At 40.1% G+C, this 16,953-nt stretch overlaps 1 protein-coding gene across 2 annotated transcripts in view; it reads left to right on the forward strand.

Annotated features, from left to right (window-relative positions):
• Positions 1 to 35: 35 nt before the first annotated feature.
• The window catches only part of LOC306817123 (ras-related protein Rab-26-like), a 29,033-nt gene continuing 12,115 nt past the window's right edge, over positions 36 to 16,953 (forward strand). Inside the window, exons 1-6 of one of the 2 annotated variants that reach the window (XM_079333738.1) lie at positions 62 to 136; positions 406 to 618; positions 655 to 1,440; positions 3,954 to 4,064; positions 14,043 to 14,084; positions 15,024 to 15,090. In XM_079333738.1, coding sequence (XP_079189864.1) covers positions 1,231 to 1,440; positions 3,954 to 4,064; positions 14,043 to 14,084; positions 15,024 to 15,090 — 430 coding nt within the window. In that variant the 5' untranslated portion in view covers positions 62 to 136; positions 406 to 618; positions 655 to 1,230. Of the gene's footprint in view, positions 137 to 405; positions 619 to 654; positions 1,441 to 3,953; positions 4,065 to 14,042; positions 14,085 to 15,023; positions 15,091 to 16,953 lie in introns of both variants that reach the window. The other variant, XM_079333739.1, reaches the window with a different exon arrangement.

Raw genomic sequence — 16,953 nt, forward strand, 5'->3', positions numbered from 1 at the left:
GTCCAGGAAGAAGGCAGAGAAAAGCAAAGGGAAGGCGAAGGGATTTGCCGCCGCTGCAGCCCCGACCTCCGGACAGATTTATCCCTGCAGACCTTCCCTCAGCAACAGCGGAGAGTTTTATGATATCGCGTTCAAGGTGAGCTGAGATTTTAGGCTTGACCATTCCTATGTGACAGAGCAGCCAGTTTAAAACCCTTAAATAATAACGGTGTTGTATTTATTTATTTTATGTTTTTTGTTTAAGTTGAAAGTCTACTTGCTTTTTTTCTTTAACATTTTCCAGGAGTTGTGTAAGAACATTTACGAAAAATGTATGATTTCCAAATCCAAGTCCACATTTTGAAAAGCATCTTAAAAGTAGGGACCAAGTAGGCTATTCATGAATATTGTTATTTTCCTTTTCAGGAAGTCAGCATCTGCATGAGCATCTCATAATATTCATTTATGAACTTGTTTTTTCTCCAGTGTTTGAGTCCTTTTTGGCTGGATTTTCCACAGTCATGATTTCGTTTGTTGTCTTTCATTTGCAATTACAATTTGACTGGTCCATTTCCAGTTTCACAGTGCACATCTTTTCATTATCTCTTTTTTTTCTTGCCTCAAGAAAAATGGCTTCTTGTTTGTTTGTGAAACGTAAAACGTGTGGATAAGCAGTGGAAAACAAGAACCCACGAGCAGGCTTGAAAGAAAATGTCATTTAATATATTTTTACGCCAAAAGGCACTGTCACGCAATCAATAATAAGACTATAGTCTTACACTTTACAGTATATTGGCAACCAAGAACATGGGTCTGTGCAATAACACTGAATATATGGTGGGGGAAGTTTCTATTATTTATGAGATTGTCATGAGTTGTTCCTGTGTTTGATGCATTTTGTTTATTTCAGTGTTTGAAATGTTTAATTTTGTCTTCCTGTTGCTTGTTTCCCCTTTTGTGTGGCTTTAATTTCAAGTTTACTCTTTAGTGTTTCCTGATTTATTTTGTAATATTCTTATTCTTGTCTTTCTCTATTCTAATGTGTATTGTTATATCATTGAGCTCTCTGTGTGTCTTCAGTGTTTCTTGTTTTATTGTATAGTTCTTGTCCCTATAGTCATTCTTGTCTGGTCTTATTTCCTCCATTTGTCTGGTTTCCCTCCATTTTTGATTGCCCTCATTATCTCACCTGTGTTTGATTACTCCTACATGTATTTAGTCTCAGGGTTCCTTCCCTCTTGTTGGTAGTTCATGTCTCCCTACCTGAGTTCTGTATTGTTTATTTGTGGCTCCATGTGTTCTTACCTTTATATGTTGTTGTTTTTTTTTTTTTTCAATTTGGACATTTTTGGACTCAGAAGTGTAAGACTTTGTTTGCATGTTGATCTTTTGTTATATACATATCTTTTTGTTGGTTTTATTGGATCCAGTTACTCCTTTCCCCACAACAGGACAGGACAGGTATGTCTACCACACAGTAACTCTAACTTTGGTATACGCTGTGCTCTCTCTGTAAACATGAATGACAATCCACTAAAAATATAAAGACTAATGTGTACTAGACTAAATAAGATAACGGTGCAGTGGTGAGAAGAGCAAAAGGATGTGATGAAGTAAACATGAGGGAGTTATCTTTTACAGTATTGACATAATAGAGTGTTCCTCGATGATCATTTAAATGAGATAATACATGTGCATTCACAGGTCTGACACACTGACTGTTTAGCGTTCATCACAGTTTCAGCCTGGGGGAAGAAACTGTTCTTATGATGGGCTGTTTTGGTGTACATTGATCTGTAGTGCCTGCCGGAGGGGAGGAGCTTGAACAGTGTGTGTCCGGGGTGTGAGGGGTCTGCACTGATGCTACCTGGACCGGTATAAGTCCTGGATGTGGGGGAAGGTCGACACAGATGATCTTTTCTGCAGTCCTGATTGTTCGTTGAGGTGAACATAAAGTCACGTGCCTTTGACTGAAACAAAGGGTAAACAAAATCATTTATAATTAGATTCCTTTTGGGGGAGGCCCTTGCTGTATCGCTGGTAATCACTGGAAGAAAAAAAAAACTCCTGAGCCTTTACCAACAAGGTGAAGGATCTGAAATGACATCCTGAGGAATCCTTGGTTTTCTAGCACGTCATCTTGATACCATCAGACAGAAGCTACTTCAAGACACCACCCAATAAATCCCCCAGGATTACTCTCTCACGGGTCACATTTGCAGCATGCTAGACTTCAGCTTGAAAACCTCGCTAGCACTGGTGATTCCAGGCCAATCTCTAAGTGGAGGCCACTGGTTTATACATGTGTCAAAACTCTTCTAGAAATATGTGATGTTTTCACAGTACACCTCAATAGAGTAGACGACAGCATCCAGTTTACCAGAGAGGATGCCACAGGACAACAGCTTGTCTTCTTGGATTGGGATGTGTGTGTTAAAGGAGACTCATAACTCAACATTGAATTTTACCGGAAACCTCCCCACACTGTTCAGTATTTACTTTCTGAGTCCCACCATCTACTACAACATAAGCTGAGTGTCACCAGAACCCTTCACCATGGGGCTATGGTTGTATCCAGGAGTACTTAGGGAGCACTTAAGACATGTGGTGAGCAGAAATGGGCCATCGTCAAGACTTCCAAGAAACACAGCACAAACAAAGAAGAGGAGAAAAACAAACATCTCATTGTTGTAACTCCTGAGTTACCTGGACGATCCAAGAAAGTCGAGACAATATTTCACAGACGCAACATCCCGGACCACTTCAAAACATCCAACACCTTGAGACAGATGTCTGTCCAAACCCAATTGGACCAAACTGGCATTAGCAACGGAATATTGTTTATGCTATCTGGCGCAACAAAGCTAGCATGGATTTTCATATGGGAGAAACAATCTCTATACAAACACGTTATAGGAGAGGCAGCCCTTCAGGACAGCATTCTGCTGTTCTCTTTGTGCAAATCTGAAGGACAAGGAAGATGATGGTGCCGTTGGTTTAATTAGGATGTTAGAGAAGCTATCTACTGTAATGTTAAGGTTGAACAACCATTTCATTACACAGGTCATCCTCTGAGATGCCACCTGTCACCAACCTACACTATAATGCTGTTTTAAATGATCTCTGAAAACAACTGAAGCTCCCAGGTCCCACCTTGAGAACATGCACATACAGAAGACGGGGGTTTTTTAATGACTCAGGCGAAACTAGGTCAACGACTCAGCGAACTTCTCCCATATGACCATCCTTGATCACCAGCATGCTAATGATCCACAGAGGCTTACATTTCTAGCTCCATCCACCTGTTGGATGAGAAGTCAAGAAGCTTTTTGAAGGGGAGGTGAAATGCTTTCAGATCTTTAACCAGATCCAGTGGCCTTTGGATCGATGTATTGACTGGCACACGGAGTATCATTACAAAGGCCTTAAACCAAGTTGAAATGTGCTACTGATAAACTGTGTCAGTCATATGCTCATTTTATAACCATTGTGTGGATGGCAGGTGGTACACTTTGATCCAAGGTTAACTGATATGACTCCAACCCCCCCCCCCCCAAAAAAAAAAAAAACAACCATCATGCTAAACATTTTTGTAACAGTTCACTTTCACAAATCAATATCATCCCAGATTATCGATATATCATATCACACATTATTACTGCTAACGGAGAGTAAATATCCTGTAATGTGTCAAATTGTAGATATTTTAACAGACGTTTGTGTTGTCTGTGTGGGAGACAAACACATTCTGGTTTACACATAAATCTCTGTCCCATTGGTCTGCACAATCTGTTTCCTCCTCACTGGAGTGTAACACTGTGTTTGCACTGTGCACAGGTATGAATGTTTGTGCACTGTTTGTATTTGTGTGCCGTGTTGCGCTGCCTTAACTTCGGTGTCCTGTTTCTGTGTCTGAAGCTTTGAATTGCATCATATAGCCTAACTCCTTCTCCATCTGTCTGTGTGGCTCTCAGGTGATGCTGGTGGGGGATTCAGGTGTTGGGAAGACTTGTCTGCTGGTTCGCTTCAAAGATGGAGCCTTTCTAGCAGGAAGTTTCATCTCTACGGTTGGCATCGACTTCAGGGTAAGCACTCGTATATATTCAAGGAAGGGTGAAAACATTTGATCCTTTTGGGCCCAGCGTTTTTGAGAGATGTAATTTCCACACTCAGAATTAACCAATCAGTAAGTTCTTCCACTGCACTTGGGCTCTCTGTTGGTGAAAGAGAACTGATAGTTTGATACAATTAAACTGAAATGAACGGATATCTGACTGCTGAATAAATTTAGTAATGTTGGTGCATATCTGCGATCGAATTAGCCGATATTGATAGTAATGGATGAGCTGATATTATCAGCTGTCTGATGAATTGGTCTGGATCTTCACATTCTATGCTGAATAAGGTGGCAGATTTATGAATTTAATTTTTTTTTTACAATGGGTACTTCAATAGGAAGAGGTTCACAAAAGGAAGTTTCTCCTTTTTGGCTGGCTGCAATTGCTTTTGCTAGCTGAATGTTTTAGGTCTTAGGGGCTTGCACATTTCTTGGCAGAGTTCTTCAAGTTTCAAACTATTTTATTAATAATAACAATGTCAAATCAATTCTAAAACCAAATCCAAGAGCACTAACTTTTTTAAAGATTTGTTTTTGGGCCTTTTTGCCTTTAATGATAGAGAGAGGAAGGTGGATAGAGTCGGAAAGGGGGGAGAGAGTGGGGAGAGACATGCGGGAAATGGGCCACAGGCCGGACGTGAACCCGGGCCGCCCGCGCGTGAGGACTGAGCCTCAATACGTGGGGTCGCACGCACTGCCGCTGCGCCACCGGCGACCCCAAGAGAGCACTAACTTTAAGAGACTATAAGCTGCAATAAACCTTTTAAAACAAAAAAGGTAGATGCACAGGTAAGCAATCAGAGGAGTTAACAAATCCAAAAGCAGAGGGCAAAAGTCTGAAAAGAGAACGCAGGCAAGCTAAAAAAAAAAAACACTAGAAGGCTCACTGGAAGAAAAAGGCTAAAACAAGGGACAGACTCATATGAAACATGACGGACAACACATGGGGATTAAATACACCAACAATCAGGAGATAACGAGACACAGGTGAGTGCAATCAAGGCGGGCGAGTTCAGGGCAGGAAAACATGTGGAGCAGGATCTTTAAGGCCTGGCTGGCACACGCTCAAAGATCTGTTTAAATCTTAAAAGATTTTGAAAATGTGAGCGACCCCAAACATGACGACACATCATGACAGATTAACAGTTGAGTTCAGTGTGTGGAGTGCAGAGAAACAACCAAATCAGCATAACACACACTCACAGATTCATCCACCTAGAACCAGAATCTCAACTATGAAAATAATGCTGCACACAGCTGAAATTCATTGTTTACCAATCAGGCACTAAACATTCGTTTCATAGTCATAATTGCAACAAGATAACTCTGTGTAGAAAATAGAAATAGAAATCTGTAGTGCACTCAGAGAACAATAAATATACACATCAACATGTATACATATAAAAACCTGACAAACACCAGTGGAAAAATCTATCTAGACCTATCGGAATATAATTAGCAAAAACATTTACAGCTATTTACATGAAGGTCATATTATAATTCTGCAGGATCTGAAAGACACAGACAAAGGTATGTACAAAGTGAAACAGGAAATGGCAAATTACTAACATAAATGAATTAAGGAAAAAACCTGACCTATAGTCTCCTGACGGGTTGTGTCACTTAAAGCTTGTTTTTTTTTTTTTGGCTCAGTTGAGAAGCTTGACACTGTGACATACTGTACCTAAATGGTATATGTGCAAGGCTTGTTCTTCTCAAGAAGAAGGGATCACATTTTGAAGAGTTAAGAATTTGTTAGAACTATAAAAAGCAACCCTGGAACCCTGGATTAGATATGGCTTGTAGACACTGACCAATAGGATTATAGTCTTAACACATGCAGTGTTGACTGAGCCTCTTTAATCTCAATCTTTTTGCCTAAAAAGTGTTTTTTTCCTCTTCTGATGAAACTGGAACGAATGAATGCCTTACTCACTGAAGTTAACCTTCCTGATACACCATACATCCCTTGTTTAATGTCTGCCTCTTGAAGCTTTGCTCTCTGACAACCTGAATCTGAGCCATGCTGTGGCAACACTAACACAGGCCGTAAAGTCGATTAAACCTCCATTCCTCACCAGCACTTATTTGTAGTGACAGTATGACACCTTTACATTACAAGACATGGAACACCGTGCAGTAATTCCCACACTGAGGGGAAAGTCTACACTGTACATGGAGGAATTCTTTAACCTGCATCTCATCTTGCAAGTCAGTGAATTGCTTATTAGACATGTTAGACTTATTAGACATTAGTCATACCTGTTTATGGAAGGGTAAAACATGCTGAATAAATGAGCTGTGTGTGTTTCTTAACACCTCAATATAAAATTTGCAAAAAAAATTTAGAAGTTGTGAAATTAATTAAATGCCAAAAAGATGTATACTGTTATTAATTTTAAACTTTGGTTGTTGTGGCTTTGTTAATACCACAACAAGTTCAGTTTTGGGCAATTTTCTCTCTTTTTTTAATGACCAAAAATTGTATGCAGACTTCTGTACAAAATGCACAAACATGTTGCCAATGTATTTGTTATTTCAACTTGGCACTGATTTTGCACCAGGTCAAGCTACATGTATAATGCACCGACAAAAGTTGGTCGTTTCCCTCTCTCTCCTCTCATAACGTTGTTTTAGAAGTTGCTGTGTTGGCTATATTCTCTTGTTTACGGCGTCTATGAAGAAGAGATGGTCACAATGTGTTGAAACACTGCAAGTAACCTGAAAATTACCCCAAAAATGGACAAAATGTTTGGATGTTTGTAAGGTGAGATAATGTATTGATTGGCTTGCCTTTTTAACTGTGTATAAAGAACCCAACATCAGCGCTCTCAGTTTTTAACTGTGTTGCTGCTCAGCCGAACAAGAACATTACTTTGACTTTGTGACAGCTCACCTATCGTGTCACTTAATAAAGGTCGTAAGAAAATAAAGGTTACCTTCTACTGTATGCAACTCAATACTGCACTTTACCAGGATGTGTAAGGTTGTCTTGTAATTGACAACCCAGCACAAATAGGGAGCACCTTTTTATGTGTTTGAACAGCGCATGTAATAATGTGTTTATACCCTGGATGGAATCAGGAGTGATTGTGGTTATTTTACCTGATTCCACACCGGAGAATTCAGTCTCTAAAGTAACATTTCTGCTCGCAGTCGAGGAACAAGTTCAGTCAGCAGAATGCTTTCCTGCTGCACTGAATGGAAACTAAGCCACTGTTGTGATGATTCCGAGTCAGTAGAAATGTGTTATGGACTAAACAAACAAAGTAGTTTGGTGTGATTGCTTTACCGTGGTCTTTCATTTTACACGAGTTGGCACTATGAACACAATATCAGGTTATGTTATCTATTGTGTTTTTTTGTCGTTGCACCATTTGCCATCCATCTTTGTAGTCGCATAATATACAGTAGGCATTTTTCTTTGTATGTAAATACTTGTACACTTGCATACTAGTGCAATCACATCAGCACTGACACATGCATATAGTATATAGAGTAGGGCTTCTTGAAAATGACATCATACATTGGCGTGGCAGCTGTTGCTCAGTGTTAGTCGGTCGTCTCTCAGCTGGTTTCGATCCCCTTCTCCTGCAGCAACATAACAACAACCCAGAGGAGCTCAGGAGCTCCCAGGGAAGACAGACATGCATTAAGTGAAACTACATTTGCACTCACAAGCAGAAAAGTCATCAATCATCCCTGATTAATACAAAGGAAACTCTGAAATAAAGTTTACATGGTTGCGTTTGACTAAAAAGAGAACTCATTTAATAGAATTTAAAAACCCTGATGGCTGGCCTGGAAACGTGAAAGCTCAATTCAAAACCAATTTTACGTCTACTCCTGGTACGTTTTAAAAAATAAATAAATGCTTCACCAGATCCCAGCAAGCACATGCTGTGTGATGCAAGTTGTGTATGTTCATGTGTGTTGACTGACTAAGTAATGCTGTTTGGCTACAGCCTTATCTCAAAGCAACACTGCCTCTCAACACTGAAGCTGGAGAGTGGGGAGGAAATGTCGTGTGCCGAGTCTAGCGGAGGCAATGCCTTTACACGCACACGCAGGCACACGCGCACACTCAGTAAGCAGGAAAGCAATGAACCGCATGGCTGCACATACAGAAAGATTTTCTGATGCCCAAGACGCCATTTTCATTTTCTGGCTTTCTATTGTTTACATCTTCCACATCGACACGAACACTCACATCTTCAGGTTTTTAATCTTTATCTTCACTTCGCACCCTTTCAATATTCCATTATCAGTAAGTGCTCAGGTATCACAATAATCCAAACTGTATTTTCTAATAAGTAGAGGCACGTACTGAGATATGAAATTAATTTACTCTCACTCTGTCTCCAGAAAACAGCAGCCTCCGGCCTTGAAAAATGAAGCCAATGCTGAAATGGGAAATCCTGCAGTTTGTCGAGTGTGGAAGTCACATACAAACAAAAATAAGTCTGTTTCTACAGCATAAATTAACAGCCTAGTTTAGTTATTGTCCACATGTGCACACACTGTACAGAGTGGAGAATCTTTTTTAGAATGTATCAGTTTTGATTTTATGAACAATATGTTATACATAGTTAGGCACTCAGCTGGCATGATTGATAAATGAGTCATTGTAATTGTGTGTCCAGAGACCCTCCTCAGCTCCAGATCTCAGCCTGTCGTTAGGCTGAAACAGGACTTCCAGCATGGGGTCTGCTGCCAAAGGGCCTCCAGAGCCCCCTGCAGTGACAGATACACAGCTACTATTCATCCAGCAGTCTGCCCTTCTCGGCTTCACAAAATACTCCAATCGCACACAGCTCGACTTGCTTGTACTCAAACAAGAGTCTGCAAAATGTTTTCTCTAAAAACTCAAGATAACACAAGGATTTAAGCCAAAGTTTTAACCAAGTCGGATTAATTCAACGAGTGTGATATGCTTCAATACGATTTGCAGCCTATTGTTAGGATTAAGTCTGGGCAAGGTTTGAATGGTTTATAAACTGTAGGAGCATTACAGTCCGCCTGCTGTAAAACAGGGTTCTGTTAAGTCTATTCTAATGCTCGGAGCCAGAAAGCTTTATATGATGCCTGGAAGCAAAAACATCCAGTGAGGATGAGCTTGGCATTCTGTTGGAGAGCTCACTTGTTCAGATATGGGATTGTCCTACAGTACAGTGTTGCATGAATGTATATGCTACCAATGAGAACATGGATGAATTGACTGTATATTGTAAACTCTGTTCATGACCAACAGAAAAGTACCACCTGTGTGTTGTCTAAGCTCGTTGTTGACTGCAGTCAGACACTTTACCCATCTGCTACAAACACTATTCTACCATCAAACGACAACATGAACACAACTTGAAAAATGAAGCTGATGCAAAAGTGTTTGTCCTTTAGTTTGTCTATGATTAGTTGTTGTCCTCACACTGTGCGAATGTTGATTTTATGAATGATACGTGTGATTCAGAGTTAGACGCGTCGCTGGCATGATTGACAGTTGAGCGCAATGTCAGGATTCGTGAAGAGGTTTAAACCCCACCTCAGCTCCAGCTCTCAGACTTTCATTACTGTGTGTTAATTTAACCTTTATTAACATTTACAGTCAATGGCGGCCATCAGTCTTGTCTCCAATTGCAGCAGGCAGCTGCTTAGAGAAATAAAGACCTCAGTGTCGGAAAGATGCCGGTAATCACATGACAGCGTTTTGCAGACTCGGAGCCACGTGCATTTCTGCCGCTGCAGTCTTTGACAGGAGCACTTTCTTTGAAAAAGGTTCCAGAATGAATGTTCATGCTTTGTGCTTTATTTGAACTCAAGGCCAGTGAAAGGAAATAACTTTCTTGTTTTATTGCTGCCTGTTTTTACCACATTCATCATTGTCAAATGAGTTCCTTCTGTAGTTCCTGTGCCCATCTCTGGTTGCACCTTTCTAGGTTTGACTCTTGTCTTGACCTTTTGTTGTTCTTGTGAAAACTTGACGCACAAGCAAACTGAAATGATTAATTCTCATGACATCAGAGAGCTTTTTTCGGACATGCAAGGGGAACACATGTGGGTGTTTGTTTATAGTTAGAGCTTTTCTAATAGAGTAAACTGCCAGTTGTGTGTTGCCTCCTGGCAGGTAGATAGAACCTGGGGGTGAGTGCAATTAACAGGAGCTGAAAACAAAAGGCAGAGGATTTTTTTTTGTACTGGTAAAGACAAAGAGCTTTTCACACTTTCCAGGAGGAAATATCTGCAAGCATACAGAACAACATATTCATTCTGTTACAAGAACCGCTCAGTGTGGTTCCACTCCCATCCTCGTATTGTAAGATAATCCATATTCCACTTTGTTTGCATGGAGAACAACATCTTTGAACCACAACATTTTCACTTTGTATGACCTAAACTTAATGTTTAAAGGAAAGTCTTGTGGATATTGTGGGCATGGATCCCACTCTCACATGCTAAGCGAGCCATTTGAGCTATTTCCACTGTAAACCTGGCCATGCAGCAACATGGGTTAGATTCAACATGATCATCGTCTTCTGATTAGCCGGCTTCACCATCTTTTAAGATGGGACATCCTGGGCGAGGTGGCCGAGGGATTAAGGCGATGGACTGCTAACCCATTGTGCTCTGCACGCATCGGTTCGAATCCCATCCTTGTTGTTTGTGAGGGCCTGATTATTTGCATCAATACAAAAAGCATGTTCCGTTACCACTCTGTGGTTCTAGTCCCGTCCTCATCATCGTATAAGATAATCCATACTCCCCTCTGTTACGTAAGCATAAAGAACAACCTACTCATTCCGTTACAAGTACCACTTAGTGTTGTCATTGTAAAATAAGTAGCCTTGATGTAAAGGCAGATATTCTTATCATAGTGTTGTACTGCAGTGTCCGCTGCTTTATTTGCTTACTTTTGCATCCCGTGTTACAGCGAGAGACCGTTCCGCACACACACATACACACACATGCACAAACAGGATCCTATGCACATGAACTTATGGAGAGCTGTCAGCGTGAGGGGGCTGCCCCCAGTGAACGCTCCTGGGCTGTTTAGGTTTAGTGCCTTGCTCAAGGGCACCTCGGCAGTGCTCAACTGGCACCTCTCCAGCTGACGGACCAATTTCCAGACATGAGCCAGCGACCCTCTGGTGACCAATCCAAATCCTCACAGACTGAACTAACACTGATCCAATATATGAATGTTGATAGTAATATCAGGTATGACAGTGATTTTTAAATCACATATTTTATTTATTTATTTATTAAATGTATTTTACTTTGCTTATTATATTAAGATGTCATAATATTCAAAAGAAATTGGCTGGCTGACAATTGTATAACAACTGATCAAATTATCACATGTACTGCTGGTTATTGTTTATTTTGGTATCAGAAGTATCAGGTAATCTGGTCAGACTTTTGAATGATAGTTCATAATAATAAGAGTGGTGTTATGAACACAATGAACCTGACCTTGTGAAGTTTTCTTACGATTGAATTGTTTTCCAGCATAACTGCAACGCTCTCCAACAGCAAAAAAATCCATGATTGTTTTGTTTAAAAAAAAAAAAAGTCTCAACCACATTTAAAACCTTGAATGTACAGTGTATGTAACAGCCTCACAGAGGCCTTGTAAATATGGTTCTTACTGAGACCTTAACTTTTCAACCACACCAAATACGTTCATCGTTGTTATTGATGAGTGGAACCCAAGGACAAGAGCAAAGCAGTATTTGATTGATTCAAACTATGAGAAGGGGAGCTCAAAGCTTTGACAAACCCAATAACATACTGCGAAAAAAAAGAGTTTGTTCTGCTTGCAGCTGTTTCAAGGCCAATGCTACTTGAACTCTATTCGACATATTGTCAATTCAAAGAAAAATCCTGTTTCCATCCCTTGTTAGACGCTTCACACTAACAAAGTCTGCTGTTGCTATAAGGGTCAACTGAAAATCAAATGGTCTTCACAAGAAATCAGAGACAAGTTGTTCTTCCAAGCTGTGATTTGGTTTTCAGTTCAAAATGTTTTAAACGACGGCATATGACAATCGAAATAACCGTCATTCTTCAACAACAAAACATGTGGGTGGAAATTGCAACTCGTCTCATAAGAATATTAGTTCGAGGCTCACACAAGCAAAGTCGTCCCTCAAATGCTGTGATGCTCGATCAACTAGTGCATCGACATGCAGCTCCTGTTCTTCTCAGCACCTGTGTAATAAGACAACAACACTGAAAAGAAACTAATGTAATGAGAAAACAATCATGGATAGCATGTCTGATTTATTCACTCGGAGTGGAATCAATGTGAGACGAAATAAGTGCAGGTGCTGTAATCTTTCCAAATTGTGTGAATGATTTTTTTTTTTTTGTAGCACAAATCACTTTTTAGCTTTATTTTAAGAAAGTATGATTTAACATTTACTTTAAACTTTTCTGATATCTTGATGATCAATATTTTGTTTAATTGATAAAGTTTTCAGCTGATTAACTGAAAATGGAAAACAAAGTTTTTTTAAGGATGTTGTCCTGTTTTTGGAATATTGCTTCCATTATATTATTGTACAGAGGCTGAACACAATGAATGCTGATTTAGTTTCTTATTGGTAGAAGGTGGGGGATCCCACAGATATTTGGTATTATCAGCCAATGTATTAATTGTAATTCTTTGTCTGTTTTACATGTAACAATGGCAACAAGTAATTTAAGTCAAATGTTTCCATCAATCATGCAATCTGTAGAAGAGTTTTGTTCTTGTTTTTGATTTCGAGGACTTCTTATAATCCTGATTCTTCATACATAGGGTCATTCTGGCAGGATGACTGACAGATAGCGTGGTCTGATTCCTAAGCCTGCTGCAGAATCTCAATAGCTGTTTGTCAATAGCTCAGCCATGTCACATGTTTTTTCTCTGTTCTCAAAGAATATGGAGTTCTTTTCTAGTTTGTGTGTGTGTGTGTGTATGTATTTGTGAGTGTCTATGCATGTGTGTATGTGCGTGTGTGTGGTGAAGTGCAGGTGTCTAGACTGCACAGCACACCAAGAAAATTGCCTGTCAGTGCCTGTTCTAAAATATTCCATTTTTCTGCTGCCAAGCTTATCCGCTAACAGCAGAGAAAATATGACACAAGACCTTTTCGCATTGATTTTCACAGGTCCTTATTAAAGTGTCTCAAGTTTATTTTTAAGGATGTAACAAGTGGGCCAACCTAAAAGGAAAAGCTTCTTTATTTCAGAAAACAAACTGCATAGTAATGCATGATACAAAAATACACTTCTGATTAATTTTCTGTATTGGGCTGTTTAATACCCACAAGGTGCTGATAACAATAAATAAAATGGTTTTTGTTTCCTGAACTTTAACCTGTTGTGCACTTAGTGGGCATGTTGAATAAGCAGGAAGATGATGTCATTGACATAAAAGAAATGTAATCATTTGAATTGATTTTTTCTTCTTTTTTTTTTTTCCTGATCCCTCAGGCCACCCTGCATGGCACACTTGATTTCTCAGTCTCCCTTTTCATCCTTTATACACATGTCCTCTAAAGAGTTCCAAACTGTCATTGGGAAAGAGGCGGGGTCCGTCCTGGACAGGTCGCCAGTCTGACAGGACTGACACATAAAGACAGGCAAGCCCTGATAAATGTCACTGCTGCCAAAACCTCACAGGCGTGGAGCCATAGATCGTTCAGTTTACTCATCACAGTGATAAAACAGACCTTTAGTCCCAGGCCAAACCTTTATGGAAGACACCGGTCATGAAACACAAGTCTAATTAAAGACCAATGAACTCACTTTCCCTATTTCTTTAAGAAAGCAACATCTCTGCTCTGCAGTCGTGCGTGTCATTGTTTATTCTACTTTTGAAGTGTTTTCTAAAAGGCGTGTTGTTCACTTGAAGAAAGTCTCTTTTTTGGGGTTTGTTCATCTTATGTCTTTTTTTGTCTTTCAGAATAAAGTAATGGGCATTGATGCGGTGAAGGTGAAACTGCAGGTAAGAACAACAATCTACACTTTCCCTGTTGAGTCTAATTTCTTTGCCAATGTGTATGTTCCTTTAAATGAAAAAAAAAACACTGAAATAGTTTTCCATGTTGTAAATACCTCCCATTAATTTGTATTGTCTGTCATGGAACAGCAAAGAAGCCCAAGCGATGAACTAATGAGGCCTTTGTTAATCTCTATCAGTCAATTAGTCTGCTGCTCTGCCTGAGTGAAGGCACTACTGGGAATAGCAGACTTTACATCAGATTAGCAAGCTTGGAAATTATCAGCAAGAGACAGACAGCCACGCGGATGAATCGTTGAAAATCAGCAGAGATACTATCTAATGAGTTTTCAAACTCGATTACTCAACGCTGTTTTTAATCCTTTGCTTCGTTAATGGATCGTTGTATGAATATTTCTGAATGGTTTTTGAAAGTTGCAGGCATGTGTGTACTTTTGAACTTTGACTCAGAATTGTAAGATTATAAATGCATAATAAATTAGATCCCAATGTGGCTTTAATGTCTTCAGCCTGGCTCACACTCGTTTGGATTCAGGCAGCATCACACACAGATCGGGGATGTTAAGATTGGATCTTTATGCCACTCACACTACACAAGAAAATCTGGGCAGATATTTCCTCCCTAGCAGCATTGAGTCGGGAGCGTCCCCGCGATTGTTGGGAAGGAGGAATCGGACCTCAAATCGGCCCAAATATCTGCAGTCTGAGCCAGGATGTTTATTTCTTTTTTAGCAAACAGAGAAAAATAATCAGTTTTAAAAAAATGAAAAAGTTCAACAATATCTGATTTTTTTATAAAGTGTGAACAAATGTAAACCCATAACAACGCTTGCTCTTTTCAGAAATCCTCACAGAGATGTTCAACATGTTGATTATTTTCAATACAGATCATGTTAAAGATATCCTCTTCTTCTGGCTTTATAGATTTGGGACACTGCTGGACAGGAACGTTTCCGGAGTGTCACACACGCTTACTACCGTGATGCTAACGGTAAGATTCACCTGTTTGTCAGGTTCAGCTTGTTCGATTATAAATAATTTAACTTATACTTTAATTTCCTCCACATATGACCTGTTTAACTTAATGATTTTTATTGCACAAAAAAAAAGTTTTTAAATGAAGAAATGTGTGCAGTCTCTACAGACTAACATCTTTGACCGGCTAAATACCATCTACAGATCACTCAGAGAGCAGAAATGACTTCTAATTATTTTATTTGTTTATCGACCGACCTCTCAAGAATATCTTGGTTCTCTGAACGGAGAGTGGACGTATGTAATGTGTCTGCTCTCATTCCATGGGTTGCATAAACTCGCCGTTTTTTCCCAAAGTCAAAGTTTGTCACGACTGTTAGGGCAGCTGAGAACTCTCAGACTGTTTAGAAAAATCTCTCACGTGGCAGCTGCTTTTCAGGTGTCTGTGTGTCTGTGGCTGTGTGTGAGAAAGAGAATTAGCTTGCCTCGAGGAAATGGTAGCGCTATGAGCTAATCTTGTGTGTGTGCTCGTCCCTGAGTGTGTCCATGTGATGAAGTTGGATCTCGAGCCAGCACATCAAGTAGACAGCAGCCTCGGGCCTTCCTAAATGAACAGGTGCTGTGGAAAACAGCCACAGCCACACACACACACACACACACACACACACACATTCTTCTTAACACATGCTCAGCTAAAAAGTTTCATTAAAGTTGGTTTATGTTACTTGGTAAGTGTGTACACTTGTCTTCTGAGTCAGGGAGTGTGCACAGGAGAGACTTTGCGTACGACTGTCCAGTTACCTAGAATTACCTGTCAATGCAACAGTTCACAATATGATCCAGGGAGGTTCAGACCTGGTCCTCTGTGTTGTCCGTCTGTAACTGACGTTTTAATAAAGCTCATTCAATCTGTTGAGAACAGGAGAGAGGATGCTGTCTGAGTCCAGATGTCTTAACAGCTGTGTCTATCAGGTGTCATCAGGCGAGAGTCAGGGTACTCCCTCCACTGTTCGCCATTCAATCACAGGGCGGAAATACAAACAGTTACGTTCACACCTAAGGGCAATCAAGAGTCACCAATGAACAGAACGAGCATGCATGTCTTTGGACTGTGGGAGGAAGCCGGAGTACCCATGCAGGCACAGGGACGGTATACAGATGCCATCATTTAAATGAAGTTATTGCCTGCAGTCATTTATCCAAGAGTTTCAAAAAAGGAAGCCTTGAAGTGGGGTCCCATGGCTATGTTTCGAGGAAGAAATGGTAGAAATGACACTTGCCTCTGGAACTATTCCATGAATAATGTGAGAAAATGGAAAAGAGGGAGCGGTGGAAGAAAAATTCAGAAGCTCGCTCTCCTTTTTCCCAACAGTTGCAGGGCAGCAGTGAGCCTTTCAAAAACACTCATCAGTCAGATATCACAACCCAAAACAGTAGCACACTATGGCTCGTAATCGGAAGCTGTAGTGTGTTGTGGTCATAGATGGGTGGAAATATTATGGCAGCTTAGGGTGTAATGACCTTATGTTGATGAAAATACTTATTACTTCTCCTCCCATCTAATATGTTCCATTTTGTTTTATTGATGGACATCTTTCCTTTGTTAGAAAAAACACCCATCTGTGATGAATGCATTGATCTTATAGGAAATATTTCCCACACACCTTCACGCAGGCTCTGCTGGGTAAACTCGCATTTCTAGTCATTGTTTGACAACTTATGGTGTGCAAGAGCATCAATGTGTGGAGGGAAAAACCTCCAGCAGATGATGCATATTGTTTACAGTTTAGTGTAATTGTGTAAACAGGCTAGTTGCTGTATTTGTGGAGCTACCTACATTTAAATCATGTGGGCGGTTAATAAAAAGGAACATATATTT

Source organism: Symphodus melops (assembly GCF_947650265.1).
Source record: "Symphodus melops genome assembly, chromosome: 21".
NCBI lineage: Eukaryota > Metazoa > Chordata > Actinopteri > Labriformes > Labridae > Symphodus > Symphodus melops.